The following is a 17,206-nucleotide window of genomic DNA, read 5'->3' on the forward strand; positions in this document are numbered from 1 at the left end:
CTGTCCTATGGGACTCCCAATCACGGGCCGGTTGTGGTACAGCCTGGAATCGAACCAGGGTCTGTAATGAAGCCTCTCAGCACTGAGATGCCTTAGACCGCTGCGCCCCTCGGGGAGCCCCAAGACACGGTGGTGAAAGGTTGGAAAGAGACTGGTTTTATCTGTCTATAGGCCCCGGAGCCTCTGATACTGTACTTAAAACACTCCATGCTCCCAAATGGTACCCTATTCCCTACATAGTGCACTACTTTAGACCAGGACTGGCACCCTATTCCCTTTATAGTGCACTACTTTAGACCAGGACTGGCACCCTATTCCCTTTATAGTGCACTACTTTAGACCAGGACTGGCACCCTATTCCCTTTATAGTGCACTACTTTAGACCAGGGCTAGCACCCTATTCCCTTTATAGTGCACTACTTTAGACCAGGGCTGGCACCCTATTCCCTTTATAGTGCACTACTTTAGACCAATACTGGCACCCTATTCCCTTTATAGTGCACTACTTTAGACCAGGACTGGCACCCTATTCCCTTTATAGTACACTACTTTAGACCAGGACTGGCACCCTATTTCCTTTATTGTGCACTACTTTAGACCAGGACTGGCACCCTATTCCCTTTATAGTGCACTACTTTAGACCAGGACTGGCACCCTATTCCCTTTATAGTGCACTACTTTAGACCAGGACTGGCACCCTATTCCCTTTATAGTGCACTACTTTAGACCAGGACTGGCACCCTATTCCCTTTATAGTGCACTACTTTAGACCAGGGCTGGCACCCTATTCCCTATATAGTGCACTACTTTAGACCAGGGCTGGCACCCTATTCCCTATATAGTGCACTACTTTAGACCAGGGCTGGCACCCTATTCCCTATATAGTGCACTACTTTAGACCAGGGCTGGCACCCTATTCCCTTTATAGTGCACTACTTTAGACCAGGCCTGGCACCCTATTCCCTTTATAGTGCACTACTTTAGACCAGGACTGGCACCCTATTCCCTTTATAGTGCACTACTTTAGACCAGGACTGGCACCCTATTCCCTTTATAGTGCACTACTTTAGACCAGGACTGGCACCCTATTCCCTTTATAGTGCACTACTTTAGACCAGGGCTGGCACCCTATTCCCTTTATAGTGCACTACTTTAGACCAGGGCTGGCACCCTATTCCCTTTATAGTGCACTACTTTAGACCAGGGCTGGCACCCTATTCCCTTTATAGTGCACTACTTTAGACCAGGGCTGGCACCCTATTCCCTTTATAGTGCACTACTTTAGACCAGGGCTGGCACCCTATTCCCTTTATAGTGCACTACTTTAGACCAGGACTGGCACCCTATTCCCTTTATAGTGCACTACTTTAGACCAGGGCTGGCACCCTATTCCCTTTATAGTGCACTACTTTAGACCAGGGCTGGCACCCTATTCCCTTTATAGTGCACTACTTTAGACCAGGGCTGGCACCCTATTCCCTTTATAGTGCACTACTTTAGACCAGGGCTGGCACCCTATTCCCTTTATAGTGCACTACTTTAGACCAGGGCTGGCACCCTATTCCCTTTATAGTGCACTACTTTAGACCAGGACTGGCACCCTATTCCCTTTATAGTGCACTACTTTAGACCAGGGCTGGCACCCTATTCCCTTTATAGTGCACTACTTTAGACCAGGACTGGCACCCTATTCCCTTTATAGTGCACTACTTTAGACCAGGACTGGCACCCTATTCCCTTTATAGTGCACTACTTTAGACCAGGGCTGGCACCCTATTCCCTTTATAGTGCACTACTTTAGACCAGGGCTGGCACCCTATTCCCTTTATAGTGCACTACTTTAGACCAGGGCTGGCACCCTATTCCCTTTATAGTGCACTACTTTAGACCAGGGCTGGCACCCTATTCCCTTTATAGTGCACTACTTTAGACCAGGGCTGGCACCCTATTCCCTTTATAGTGCACTACTTTAGACCAGGGCTGGCACCCTATTCCCTTTATAGTGCACTACTTTAGACCAGGACTGGCACCCTATTCCCTTTATAGTGCACTACTTTAGACCAGGGCTGGCACCCTATTCCCTTATAGTGCACTACTTTAGACCAGGACTGGCACCCTATTCCCTTTATAGTGCACTACTTTAGACCAGGACTGGCACCCTATTCCCTTTATAGTGCACTACTTTAGACCAGGACTGGCACCCTATTCCCTTTATAGTGCACTACTTTAGACCAGGGCTGGCACCCTATTCCCTATATAGTGCACTACTTTAGACCAGGACTGGCACCCTATTCCCTTTATAGTGCACTACTTTAGACCAGGGCTGGCACCCTATTCCCTTTATAGTGCACTACTTTAGACCAGGGCTGGCACCCTATTCCCTTTATAGTGCACTACTTTAGACCAGGGCTGGCACCCTATTCCCTTTATAGTGCACTACTTTAGACCAGGACTGGCACCCTATTCCCTTTATAGTGCACTACTTTAGACCAGGGCTGGCACCCTATTCCCTTTATAGTGCACTACTTTAGACCAGGGCTGGCACCCTATTCCCTTTATAGTGCACTACTTTAGACCAGGGCTGGCACCCTATTCCCTTTATAGTGCACTACTTTAGACCAGGACTGGCACCCTATTCCCTTTATAGTGCACTACTTTAGACCAGGGCTGGCACCCTATTCCCTTTATAGTGCACTACTTTAGACCAGGACTGGCACCCTATTCCCTTTATAGTGCACTACTTTAGACCAGGACTGGCACCCTATTCCCTTTATAGTGCACTACTTTAGACCAGGACTGGCACCCTATTCCCTTTATAGTGCACTACTTTAGACCAGGGCTGGCACCCTATTCCCTATATAGTGCACTACTTTAGACCAGGACTGGCACCCTATTCCCTTTATAGTGCACTACTTTAGACCAGGGCTGGCACCCTATTCCCTTTATAGTGCACTACTTTAGACCAGGGCTGGCACCCTATTCCCTTTATAGTGCACTACTTTAGACCAGGGCTGGCACCCTATTCCCTTTATAGTGCACTACTTTAGACCAGGGCTGGCACCCTATTCCCTATATAGTGCACTACTTTAGACCAGGGCTGGCACCCTATTCCCTATATAGTGCACTACTTTAGACCAGGGCTGGCACCCTAATCCCTTTATAGTGCACTACTTTAGACCAGGGCTGGCACCCTAATCCCTTTATAGTGCACTACTTTAGACCAGGCCTGGCACCCTATTCCCTTTATAGTGCACTACTTTAGACCAGGACTGGCACCCTATTCCCTTTATAGTGCACTACTTTAGACCAGGACTGGCACCCTATTCCCTTTATAGTGCACTACTTTAGACCAGGACTGGCACCCTATTCCCTTTATAGTGCACTACTTTAGACCAGGGCTGGCACCCTATTCCCTTTATAGTGCACTACTTTAGACCAGGGCTGGCACCCTATTCCCTTTATAGTGCACTACTTTAGACCAGGGCTGGCACCCTATTCCCTTTATAGTGCACTACTTTAGACCAGGGCTGGCACCCTATTCCCTATATAGTGCACTACTTTAGACCAGGGCTGGCACCCTATTCCCTATATAGTGCACTACTTTAGACCAGGGCTGGCACCCTAATCCCTTTATAGTGCACTACTTTAGACCAGGGCTGGCACCCTAATCCCTTTATAGTGCACTACTTTAGACCAGGGCTGGCACCCTATTCCCTTTATAGTGCACTACTTTAGACCAGGGCTGGCACCCTATTCCCTATATAGTGCACTACTTTAGACCAGGGCTGGCACCCTATTCCCTATATAGTGCACTACTTTAGACCAGGGCTGGCACCCTAATCCCTTTATAGTGCACTACTTTAGACCAGGGCTGGCACCCTAATCCCTTTATAGTGCACTACTTTAGACCAGGGCTGGCACCCTATTCCCTATATAGTGCACTACTTTAGACCAGGGCTGGCACCCTAATCCCTTTATAGTGCACTACTTTAGACCAGGGCTGGCACCCTATTCCCTTTATAGTGCACTACTTTAGACCAGGACTGGCACCCTATTCCCTATATAGTGCACTACTTTAGACCAGGGCCCATAGGGGAATAGGGTGCCACATGACTTTATGATCAAGGTAGTAATGTGTGACGGCTGAGCTCAGCAGCGTTAATGTGGAACGCTCATACCTGGTGTGGTCCACATCTTCCTGTATCCTCCTCACACTATCTCCATCTATAAAGAGGAGGGAGAGAGAGAGAGAGAGAGATATGCATATATATATATATATATACATATAGAGAGAGAGAGAGAGAGAGAGAGAGAGAGAGAGAGAGAGACAGAGACAGAGAGAGACAGAGAGAGAGAGAGAGAGAGAGAGAGAGAGACAGAGAGAGACAGAGAGAGAGAGAGAGAGAGAGAGAGAGAGACAGAGAGAGAGAGACAGAGAGAGAGAGACAGAGAGAGAGAGACAGAGAGAGAGAGACAGAGAGAGAGAGACAGAGAGAGAGAGACCAAGACTTCACAAAATGGGACAAACACCAAATTGAGACTCTGCACGCAGAATTCTGCAAAAATATCCTCCGTGTACAACGTAGAACACCAAATAATGCATGCAGAGCAGAATTAGGCCGATTCCCACTAATTATCAAAATCCAGAAAAGAGCTGTTAAATTCTACAACCACCTAAAAGGAAGCGATTCACAAACCTTCCATAACAAAGCCATCACCTACAGAGAGATGAACCTGGAGAAGAGTCCCCTAAGCAAGCTGGTCCTGGGGCTCTGTTCACAAACACAAACACACACTACAGAGCCCCAGGACAGCAGCACAATTAGACCCAACCAAATCATGAGAAAACAAAAAGATAACTACTTAACACATTGGAAAGAATTAACAAAAAAACAGAGCAAACTAGAATGCTATTTGGCCCTACACAGAGAGTACACAGCGGCAGAATACCTGACCACTGTGACTGACCCAAAATTAAGGAAAGCCTTGACTATGTACAGACTCAGTGAGCATAGCCTTGCTATTGAGAAAGGCCGCCGTAGGCAGACTTGGCTCTCAAGAGAAGACAGGCTATGTGCTCACTGCCCACAAAATGAGGTGGAAACTGAGCTGCACTTCCTAACCTCCTGCCCAATGTATGACCATATTAGAGAGACATATTTCCCTCAGATTACACAGATCCACAAAGAATTCGAAAACAAATCCAATTTTGAAAAACTCCCATATCTACTGGGTGAAATTCCACAGTGTGCCATCACAGCAGCAAGATTTGTGACCTGTTGCCACGAGAAAAGGGCAACCAGTGAAGAACAAACACCATTGTAAATACAACCCATATTTATGCTTATTTATTTTATCTTGTGTCCTTTAGCCATTTGTACATTGTTAGAACACTGTATATATATATATATAATATGACATTTGTAATGTCTTTACTGTTTTGAAACTTATGTATGTGTAATGTTTACTGTTCATTTTTGTTGTTTTTCACTTTATATATTCACTTTGTATGTTGTCTACCTCACTTGCTTTGGCAATGTTAACACATGTTTCCCATGCCAATAAAGCCCTTGAATTGAATTGAATTGACAGAGATATGCATATATATATATATAGAGAGAGAGAGAGAGAGAGAGAGAGAGAGACAGAGAGAGAGACAGAGAGAGAGAGACAGAGAGAGAGAGACAGTTGTTTTTCACTTTATATATTCACTTTGTATGTTGTCTACCTCACTTGCTTTGGCAATGTTAACACATGTTTCCCATGCCAATAAAGCCCTTGAATTGAATTGAATTGAATTGAGAGAGCGAGAGAGAGAGAGCGAGAGATATGCATATATATATATATATAGAGAGAGAGAGAGAGAGAGAGAGAGAGAGATACAGAGAGAGAGAGAGAGAGAGAGAGAGAGAGAGAGAAAGATAGAGAGAGAGTCACCTTTCACTGTGAAAACACCGACACTTGGTTTCCTAAAGTGTAACCTGCAGTGATTTAACCTACAGTAGCTCTTGTACCAGGGAGAGCTGCCAGTAGAGCTGTTGATCTGGCAGTCTGCTCTCTCAGTCTCTGTTTTACCATCACTACATCATCCATCATTTGTAGAGTCTGAATGAAAGACTCAATGTGAATATTAGGGAACATCGTGGCCTAGAAAGTTAATTATTTCCGTCATCGTTGTGAGAGACTGCATGGAGAGAGAGAGCAGTAATATTGTGTCTTTAGTCATTATGTCTCTGTCTCTATCACATTTTGACCACACACCAGGTATATTCAGGATTTATTTTGGGGGGGGGGGCTTTTTCCACAAGCTGCATCTCTACACAAGATTGCGTTGGGGAAACTATGCCAGAGTGTAGATTCCCGAGGCTCTCCCAAACCCCCTGTGTGCCATGGACCCAGTCAGCAGAAGTGTTTTGCTCAGTAAGGTCTTGCTATAGTAAACTTTCTCCAAAGCCTTGATTCCTCTCGAGAGCCAGAAAATGTCATGCTCTCAATCTATTGTAGAAATATAGTGCATGAAAAGCCCAGCATCCCATGACACATCATTATGGATTTTCAGTTTTTTTTTACTACAGCCTGAGAAACAGCTAGACTTTCCCCGGTTCAATCCCCAGTCCAGTCATTATAATAGGAACCCCATCTTAGGCTTGGATTTCAGGATGGACAAGATACTTAAGGACCGTTAAGTTATCGGTGGTGCAGGACATGTCTGCTCAGTATGACTTTGGGTTTTCACTACAACATCATGGACCTGTGGACGAAACTACAACATCATAGGGAGCGGAACCTGTGGACGCAACTACAACATCATAGGGAGCGGACCTGTGGACGCAACTACAACATCATAGGGAGCGGAACCTGTGGACGCAACTACAACATCATAGGGAGCGGACCTGTGGACGCAACTACAACATCACAGGGAGCGGAACCTGTGGACGCAACTACAACATCATGGACCCGTGGACGCAACTACAACATCATGGACCTGTGGACGCAACTACAACATCATGGACCTGTGGATGCAACTACAACATCATAGGGAGCGGACCCTGTGGACGCAACTACAACATCACAGGGAGCGAACCTGTGGACGCAACTACAACATCATGGACCTGTGGACGCAACTACAACATCATAAGGAGCGGAACCTGTGGACGCAACTACAACATCACAGGGAGCGGAACCTGTGGACGCAACTACAACATCACAGGGAGCGAACCTGTGGACGCAACTACAACATCATGGACCTGTGGACGCAACTACAACATCATAAGGAGCGGAACCTGTGGACGCAACTACAACATCACGGACCTGTGGACGCAACTACAACATCATAGGGAGCGGAACCTGTGGACGCAACTACAACATCATAGGGATGGGAACCTGTGGACGCAACTACAACATCATAGGGAGCGGAACCTGTGGACGCAACTACAACATCATGGACCTGTGGACGCAACTACAACATCATAGGGAGCGGACCTGTGGACGCAACTACAACATCATGGACCTGTGGACGCAACTACAACATCATGGACCTGTGGACGCAACTACAACATCATAGGGAGCGGAACCTGTGGACGCAACTACAACATCACAGGGAGCGGACCTGTGGACGCAACTACAACATCACAGGGAGCGGAACCTGTGGACGCAACTACAACATCACAGGGAGCGGACCTGTGGACGCAACTACAACATCATGGACCTGTGGACGCAACTACAACATCATGGACCTGTGGACGCAACTACAACATCATGGACCTGTGGACGCAACTACAACATCATGGACCTGTGGACGCAACTACAACATCATGGACCTGTGGACGCAACGTTTCAACAAACAACCTCTTAACATATTGAAAACACACGCAGTCACCTATGAGGGTTTTTAACATCTTAATAGATGTTTTTTTTTACGACGTCACACAAAATACAGTCGTATTATTTCTGGGTACTTTGAGCTGAGACAAAAACGCGTTGGTCTGACATGCCGGTGCCGTTTTCATCAAGGGAGCATGGTTTTTTGTCGGTTGAAAACAAATGTAATGGTGCTCAACTCCCAACAACCCCTCAGGACATTTTAGCATCGCTATTGACGCAAAACAGTCCATTTCTAAACACTTTCATTTAGTTAATTTTTTTGACCTGTGTGAGTAAACTATAGACACACTATATAGAGATGGAGCATGTTCTACCATTGTTTAAAAAAAAGCAGCCCATGTCTCTAGTTTAATATATATTTATAGTAGTATAATGTCTACAACATTATTGTGCCTCGCTGAGATGTGAACTCCACAAACAAGCGCTCTGTTCCAAGCAAATATACACTCTGTTTACGCTCTGTTTACACTCTGTTTACACTCTGTTTAAGGGCTCTGTTCCTAGCTAATATACACTCTGTTTACACTCTGTTTAAGGACTCTGTTCCAAGCTAATATACACTCTGTTTACACTCTGTTTAAGGACTCTGTTCCAAGCAAATATACACTCTGTTTAAGGGCTCTGTTTACACTCTGTTTAAGGACTCTGTTCCTAGCTAATATACACTCTGTTTACGCTCTGTTTAAGGGCTCTGTTCCTAGCTAATATACACTCTGTTTACTCTCTGTTTAAGGGCTCTGTTCCTAGCTAATATACACTCTGTTTACGCTCTGTTTAAGGGCTCTGTTCCTAGCTAATATACACTCTGTTTACACTCTGTTTAAGGGCTCTGTTCCTAGCTAATATACACTCTGTTTACTCTCTGTTTAAGGGCTCTGTTCCTAGCTAATATACACGCTGTTTACGCTCTGTTTAAGGGCTCTGTTACTAGCTAATATACACTCTGTTTACACTCTGTTTAAGGGCTCTGTTCCTAGCTAATATACACTCTGTTTACACTCTGTTTAAGGGCTCTGTTCCTAGCTAATATACACTCTGTTTACTCTCTGTTTAAGGGCTCTGTTCCTAGCTAATATACACTCTGTTTACACTCTGTTTAAGGGCTCTGTTCCTAGCTAATATACGCTCTGTTTACACTCTGTTTAAGGGCTCTGTTCCTAGCAAATATACACTCTGTTTACACTCTGTTTAAGGGCTCTGTTCCTAGCTAATATACACTCTGTTTACACTCTGTTTACACTCTGTTTAAGGACTCTGTTCCTAGCTAATATACACTCTGTTTACACTCTGTTTACACTCTGTTTAAGGGCTCTGTTCCTAGCTAATATACACTCTGTTTACACTCTGTTTACATTCTGTTTACACTCTGTTTAAGGACTCTGTTCCTAGCTAATATACACTCTGTTTACGCTCTGTTTACACTCTGTTTAAGGGCTCTGTTCCTAGCTAATATACACTCTGTTTACACTCTGTTTACACTCTGTTTAAGGACTCTGTTCCTAGCTAATATACACTCTGTTTACACTCTGTTTACACTCTGTTTAAGGACTCTGTTCCTAGCTAATATACACTCTGTTTACTCTCTGTTTAAGGGCTCTGTTCCAAGCTAATATACACTCTGTTTACTCTCTGTTTAAGGACACTGTTCCTAGCTAATATACACTCTGTTTACACTCTGTTTAAGGACTCTGTTCCTAGCTAATATACACTCTGTTTACACTCTGTTTAAGGACTCTGTTCCTAGCTAATATACACTCTGTTTACACTCTGTTTAAGGACTCTGTTCCTAGCTAATATACACTCTGTTTACACTCTGTTTAAGGACTCTGTTCCTAGCTAATATACACTCTGTTTACTCTCTGTTTAAGGGCTCTGTTCCAAGCTAATATACACTCTGTTTACACTCTGTAAGGGCTCTGTTCCTAGCTAATATACACTCTGTTTACACTCTGTTTACACAACGCTGCTAGATAGTCAATCTCTTTGACTTCTCTGAGGATTCTGGTCCGCTTGGTATTGATTTGTTAACCTTTGTTTAATCCGGGTAAAAATCCTTTGAGGTTAAACATGAGGAAGTGAGGAAGAGCTGGAAAGAATCCCGACACAAACAGCAGGAAGTACTGAATACTAATGTTATTGTAGGAGTTTAAAGGAGAATGAAATTGGTCATGTAATTGGTTTGTGTGTGTGCCTGCTTGTATGCGTGTTTGTGTGTATGCGTGTGTGTGGTGTGTGTGCTGTGCATGCGTGTGTGTGTGTGTGTGTGTGTGGTGTGTGTACCCTTCCCTGCAGGATCCCTCCCAACGTGCGTGACATAGTGTACTGTACAGGCGTGTCTCTGATGGATGAGGACGTGTGGGAGTTTATCTGGATGAAGTTCCACTCCACAACAGCCATCTCAGAGAAGAAGGTTCTCCTGGAGGCTCTCACCTGCAGCGACAATGGCTTCCTGCTCAACCGGTGAGTCATTTGTAACATAACTTTATTGTTCCCTCACAGGGAAACAGAACTTTATTGTTCCCTCACAGGGAAACAGAACTTTATTGTTCCCTAACAGGGAAACAGAACTTTATTGTTCCCTAACAGGGAAACAGAACTTTATTGTTCCCTAACAGGGAAACAGAACTTTATTGTTCCCTAACAGGGAAACAGAACTTTATTGTTCCTTCACATGGAAACAACTTTCTGCTCAACCGGTGAGTCAATATTAAATAACTTTATTGATCCATCACATGAAATTTCACAACAGCTTTGTGCTCAACTGGTGAGTAAACCACATTTAGCATCTCCTGGCTTCCACACACAGCCTACAAGCTGATGCAGTCCTTCGGAACATCTACATTTAAAAAAGTCTAATAAATCCATGTGATACAGCCTGCAGCACCACAATAAATCCATGTGATACAGCCTGCAGCACCACAATAAATCCATGTGATACAGCCTGCAGCACCACAATAAATCCATGTGATACAGCCTGCAGCACCACAATAAATCCATGTGATACAGCCTGCAGCACCACAATAAATCCATGTGATACAGCCTGCAGCACCACAATAAATCCATGTGATACAGCCTGCAGCACCACAATAAATCCATGTGATACAGCCTGCAGCACCACAATAAGTCCATTATTTTAGACGGGTCTAAAGAAACATGAAAACATGTTTGTCTCTTTCAGAAGAACAGAATAACATTCTCTTGTTGTCCTTATGATAGGTCCTGATCCATTAATTTTTATCTTAAAAAACTCCCTAATCCCTGCCGATGACAAGCATACCCATAATATGATGCAGCCACCTCCATTTGTATTCAGGAGACAAAGTCCATTTCTCTGACAAATATTTTGCATTATTACTTTAGTCTCTTATTGCAAGCAGGAAGCATGTTTTGGAATATTTTTATTCTGTACAGGCTTCCTTTTCATTTAGGTTAGTATTGTGGAGTAACTACAATGTTGTTGATCCATCCTCAGTTTTCTCCTATCACAACCATTGACCTCTGTAACTGTTTTAAAGTCACCATTGGCCTCAAGGTGAAATCCCTGAGCGGTTTCCTTCCTCCCCGTCAACTAAGTTAGGAAGGACGCCTGTATCTTTGTAGTGACTGGATGTATTGATACACCATCCAAAGTGTAATTAATAACTTCACCAGGCTCAAAGGGATATTCAATGTTTTATTTTTTACTCATCTACCAATAGGTGCCATTCTTTGCGAGGCATTGGAAAACCTCCCTAGTCTTTGTCGTTGAGTCTGTGCTTGAAATTCACTGCTCGACTGAGGGACCTTACAGATAATTGTATGTGTGGGGTACAGATATGAGGTAGTCATTAAAACATGGTGTGGTACAACATCGTTGCACACAGAGTGAGGCCATGCAACAGATTATCTGAATTGTAAAGCACATTTTGACTCCTGAACTTATTCAGGCTTGCCTTAATTAACAAAGGGGTGGAATACTTTATTGACTCGAGACATTTCCGTTTTTATATCTTTATTATTATTTAGTAAACATAATTCCACTTTGACATTATGGGGAATTGTTTGTAGACAAGTGACGCAAAATCTAAATGTAATCCGTTTTAAATTCAGGCTATAACTGAAACAAAATGTGGGGAAACGTCCCTGTCCTTCACCCATGTAACGGATGTGAAACGGCCCTGTCCTTCGCCCATGTAACAGATGTGAAACGGCCCTGTCCTTCGCCCATGTAACAGATGTGAAACGGCCCTGTCCTTCGCCCATGTAACGGATGTGACATGGCCCTGTCCTTCGCCCATGTAACAGATGTGAAACGGCCCTGTCCTTCGCCCATGTAACAGATGTGAAACGGCCCTGTCCTTCGCCCATGTAACAGATGTGAAACGGCCCTGTCCTTCGCCCATGTAACGGATGTGACATGGCCCTGTCCTTCGCCCATGTAACAGATGTGAAACGGCCCTGTCCTTCGCCCATGTAACGGATGTGACATGGCCCTGTCCTTCGCCCATGTAACGGATGTGAAACGGCCCTGTCCTTCGCCCATGTAACGGATGTGAAACGGCCCTGTCCTTCGCCCATGTAACGGATGTGAAACGGCCCTGTCCTTCGCCCATGTAACGGATGTGAAACGGCCCTGTCCTTCACCCATTTAACGGATGTGAAACGGCCCTGTCCTTCGCCCATGTAACAGATGTGAAACGGCCCTGTCCTTCGCCCATGTAACGGATGTGACATGGCCCTGTCCTTCGCCCATGTAACGGATGTGAAACGGCCCTGTCCTTCGCCCATGTAACGGATGTGAAACGGCCCTGTCCTTCGCCCATGTAACGGATGTGAAACGGCCCTGTCCTTTGCCCATGTAACGGATGTGAAACGGCCCTGTCCTTCGCCCATGTAACGGATGTGAAATGGCCCTGTCCTTCGCCCATGTAACGGATGTGAAACGGCCCTGTCCTTCGCCCATGTAACGGATGTGACATGGCCCTGTCCTTCGCCCATGTAACGGATGTGAAATGGCCCTGTCCTTCGCCCATGTAACGGATGTGAAACGGCCCTGTCCTTAGCCCATGTAACGGATGTGAAACGGCTAGCTAGTTAGCGGTGGTGCGCGCTAATAGCGTTTCAATCGGTAACGTCACTTTCTCTGAGACCTTGAAGTAGTTGTTCCCCTTGCTCTGCAAGGGCAGCGGCTATTGTGGAGCGATGGGTAACGATGCTTCGTGGGTGTCAGTTGTTGATGTGTGCGGAGGGTCCCTGGTTCGCTCCCGGGTATGGGCGAGGGGACTGCTTAAAGTTATACTGTTACACCTCCACCATTCTAAAATGGAAGAAGTTTGGAACGACCAAGACTCTTCCTAGAGCTGGCCGCTTAAAGTTATACTGTTACACCCACACAGTGTCCTTGAAACACTGCAGTGGATGGAAGAGTGTGTCTGTGTAGGGCTGTGTGTTGACCGACTATACCCCAGTGGCCTTGAAACACTTCATTGGAAGGAAGAGTAGGGCTGTGTGTTAACTGACTATATACCCCAGTGTCCTTGAATCACTGCAGTGGATGGAAGAGTGTGTCTGTGTAGGGCTGTGTGTTGACTGACTATACCCCAGTGGCCTTGAATCACTGCAGTGGATGGAAGAGTGTGTCTGTGTAGGGCTGTGTGTTGACTGACTATACCCCAGTGGCCTTGAAACACTGCATTGGAAGGAAGAGTAGGGCTGTGTGTTTACTGACTATACCCCAGTGGCCTTGAATCACTGCAGTGGATGGAAGAGTAGGGCTGTGTGTTTACTGACTATATACCCCAGTGGCCTTGGCCTCCCTCCTTTCTCCCTGAAACCCTTGGAGGTTCAATAGCTGGATGGTGGGACATTACGACGGGCCCCAGTCCTTAGTAGAGAGTGGGGATTCCCAGTAACTCTGCAGGTAGAGAGTGGGGATTCCCAGTAACCCTGCAGGTAGAGAGTGGGGATTCACAGGAACCCTGCAGGTAGAGAGTGGGGATTCCCAGTAACCCTGCAGGTAGAGAGTGGGGATTCCCGGTAACCCTGCAGGTAGAGAGTGGGGATTCCCAGTAGCCCTGCAGGTAGAGAGTGGGGATTCCCAGTAACCCTGCAGGTAGAGTGTGGGGATTCCCAGTAACCCTGCAGGTAGAGAGTGGGGATTCCCAGTAACCCTGCAGGTAGAGAGTGGGGATTCCCAGTAACCCTGCAGGTAGAGAGTGGGGATTCCCAGTAACCCTGCAGGTAGAGAGTGGGGATTCCCAGTAACCCTGCAGGTAGAGAGTGGGGATTCCCAGTAACCCTGCAGGTAGAATCAGAGAGCTGATGGAGAGAACATGTTTATCGTACTAGGATTTGACCTTTAGGTTAATACCAGGAACTAGAATACTGTACTGTAGGATTTTACCTTTAATACAGGTTAATACCAGGAACTAGAATACTGTACTGTAGGATTTGACCTTTTATACAGGTTAATACCAGGAACTAGAATACTGTACTGTAGGATTTGACCTTTTAATACAGGTTAATACCAGGAACTAGAATACTGTACTGTAGGATTTGACCTTTAGGTTAATACCAGGAACTAGAATACTGTACTGTTGGATTTGACCTTTAGGTTAATACCAGGAACTAGAATACTGTACTGTAGGATTTGACCTTTAGGTTAATACTAGGAACTAGAATACTGTACTGTTGGATTTGACCTTTAGGTTAATACTAGGAACTAGAATACTGTACTGTTGGATTTGACCTTTAGGTTAAAACTAGGAACTAGAATACTGTACTGTTGGATTTGACCTTTAATACAGGTTAATACTGACTTTCCAATGTATCCAGGTTTAAGACCTCACCACGATGACTCACCAGGATAGTTACAGTATGAGATGTGGAAGGAAAAGGCACTTCCTGATTTGAAGCGAGTCAATCTGAAACACACATAACCCTTGCTTTGTTTATCTAGTCCTCTGTCTACACTAGCATAGAACTTCAGCATCAATGTATTGGGGCATTCGAAGGGGTATGCTAGTATGGACACATCATATTGGTACCCAGGTTTAGTTGGAGCACACTGAACAAGGCCCTCTCACTCACAGTACAAACCTCTAGTGTCCCCTATAGAGGCCGGGTGCCAGCTGTATAGACACCAGAGAGGAGATTGCAGTAAGCATGATAGGGGCCAGCTCTATAGACACCAGACAGGAGATTGCAGTAAGCATGACAGGGGCCAGCTGTATAGACACCAGAGATTGCAGTAAGCATGACAGGGGCCAGCTGTATAGACACCAGAGATTGCAGTAAGCATGACATGGGCCAGCTGTATAGACACCAGAGAGGAGATTGCAGTAAGTATGACAGGGGCCAGCTGTATAGACACCAGAGAGGAGATTGCAGTAAGCATCACAGGGGCCAACTGTATAGACACCAGAGATTGCAGTAAGCATGACAGGGGCCAGCTGTATAGACACCAGAGAGGAGATTGCAGTAAGCATGACAGGGGCCAGCTGTATAGACACCAGAGATTGCAGTAAGCATGACAGGGGCCAGCTGTATAGACACCAGAGAGGAGATTGCAGTAAGCATGACAGGGGCCAGATGTATAAACACCAGAGAGGAGATTGCAGTAAGCATGACAGGGGCCAGCTCTATAGACACCAAAGAGGAGATTGCAGTAAACATGACAGGGGCCAACTGTATAGACACCAGAGAGGAGATTGCAGTAAGCATGACATATGGATTTTCAGGAAGCAGGGTATTTAGTATGTAAAGTGGTTGTCAGGGCGATGAGAGTATAATTGATGGTTTATAATCCCTGCAGGTCTCCGTGATCCATCACTAATCGATCAGAAGTAAACCAGATGATCGCCTGCCACTTGACAACAATCCTAAATCTGATCATAGGAATTATCTGGCTGTCCAATAACAGCTATTATCCACGGTTTAAAAACACATTTACTAAATGCGTCTCTCTCGGTATCTTTTCCTGGCAACTTGTGTCATCTGGGGCTAATGAAGATGCCTGGAGAGAAAACAGTGATAATAGCCAGAATCCTTATTACCATAACTATGTTTCGGAGAGGAGGAGAACAAGGGGCATTAGTTCGCAGGCTGTGGAACAGAGAGTGGAGAATCTGGACACATTGTGCCAGACAGGCCAGGGAGACAGAAGGCAGGAGACACACCAACAAGCTCTACAGCTAATTAGTATGAGTCACAGTCCTGCGGAAGGGTATTGGCATGCCTGAGGAGAGTTAGAGGAGTGTTTGGGGTGAGGTGAGGTGTGGGGGGGGTGGAGGAGCTTGTGCTACGTGCCAAGGCACTCACCTCACCCCTCTCCTAATGTGTGTCAACGCTGAATAAAATGCCACATGCCTATAAAACGCCAAGGCACGCCCCTCACCCCGTCACCAGTGTGTGTGTGTGTGTGTGTGTGTGTACGTGTGTGTGTATGTGTGTGTACGTGTGTGTGTGTGTGTGTGTGTGTACGTGTGTGTGTGTGTGTACGTGTACGTGTGTGTGTGTGTACGTGTACGTGTGTACGTGTGTGTGTGTGTACGTGTGTACGTGTGTATGTCTGTGTGTGTGTACGTGTGTGTGTGTGTGTGTGTGTGTACGTGTACGTGTGTGTGTGTGTACGTGTGTGTGTGTGTGTGTGTGTGTACGTGTGTACGTGTGTATGTCTGTGTGTATGTCTGTGTGTGTGTGTGTGTGTGTGACACTTGCCATTGCGCCCTCTCACCCCTCTACCATTGCGCCCTCTCACCCCTCTACCATTGTACTCCAGGCAGGGCAGAATAAAAAGCAGAGCTTGTGTAGCAGCTGTGATCCTGTCCCTCTGAGACCTGGGGGAAAACAATGAGTCTGTTACGCTCCACAGGACCAGGAAGAAGCTACCTAGCAGAGGATGAAGCCGCTGGAGCTTTAGGGGCTTAATTGAATGGAGTGAATCATTTACTTTACAATGTACAAAGGCTGTGTCACAAATGGCACCCTATTCCCTATTTAAGTAGAAGCAGGAATGTAGTCTCTCTCAGAATCAATGATTTTAAGGCTTTAAGGCACACTTGAATTTCACACCGCATGCACTACTGAAGGTTGAAAATGAAACCCATGTCTGTGATTAGATCAGTGTGTGTGTGTTTGTGTCCGTGCCTGTTTGCGTGTTTTCAGGGGGGTTATCTTAGGCACGTAAGTGATACTCCATCTACAGACAAGAAAACTGGACAGGATAGACAAGATATGCCTTCCAGCTCCCCGCTCGGCTCTGGGGCTCTGAGGCTCTGGGGCTCTGAGGCTCTGGGGCTCTGAGGCTCTGAGGCTGGAATAGATGGGCCCTGCATTTAGTATT

General features: G+C 45.7%; 1 protein-coding gene across 1 annotated transcript in view; it reads left to right on the forward strand.

The window, feature by feature from the left end:
- LOC116360588 (thyrotropin-releasing hormone-degrading ectoenzyme) overlaps nt 1–17,206 on the forward strand; it is a gene marked incomplete in the record, with an annotated part of 436,874 nt that overhangs the window by 404,108 nt on the left and 15,560 nt on the right. The window contains 1 exon segment of the mRNA XM_031815459.1: nt 10,177–10,344. Coding sequence (XP_031671319.1) covers nt 10,177–10,344 — 168 coding nt within the window.

The sequence above is a fragment of the Oncorhynchus kisutch genome, unplaced genomic scaffold (assembly GCF_002021735.2).
Source record: "Oncorhynchus kisutch isolate 150728-3 unplaced genomic scaffold, Okis_V2 Okis09a-Okis19a_hom, whole genome shotgun sequence".
In the NCBI taxonomy this organism is placed as follows: domain Eukaryota; kingdom Metazoa; phylum Chordata; class Actinopteri; order Salmoniformes; family Salmonidae; genus Oncorhynchus; species Oncorhynchus kisutch.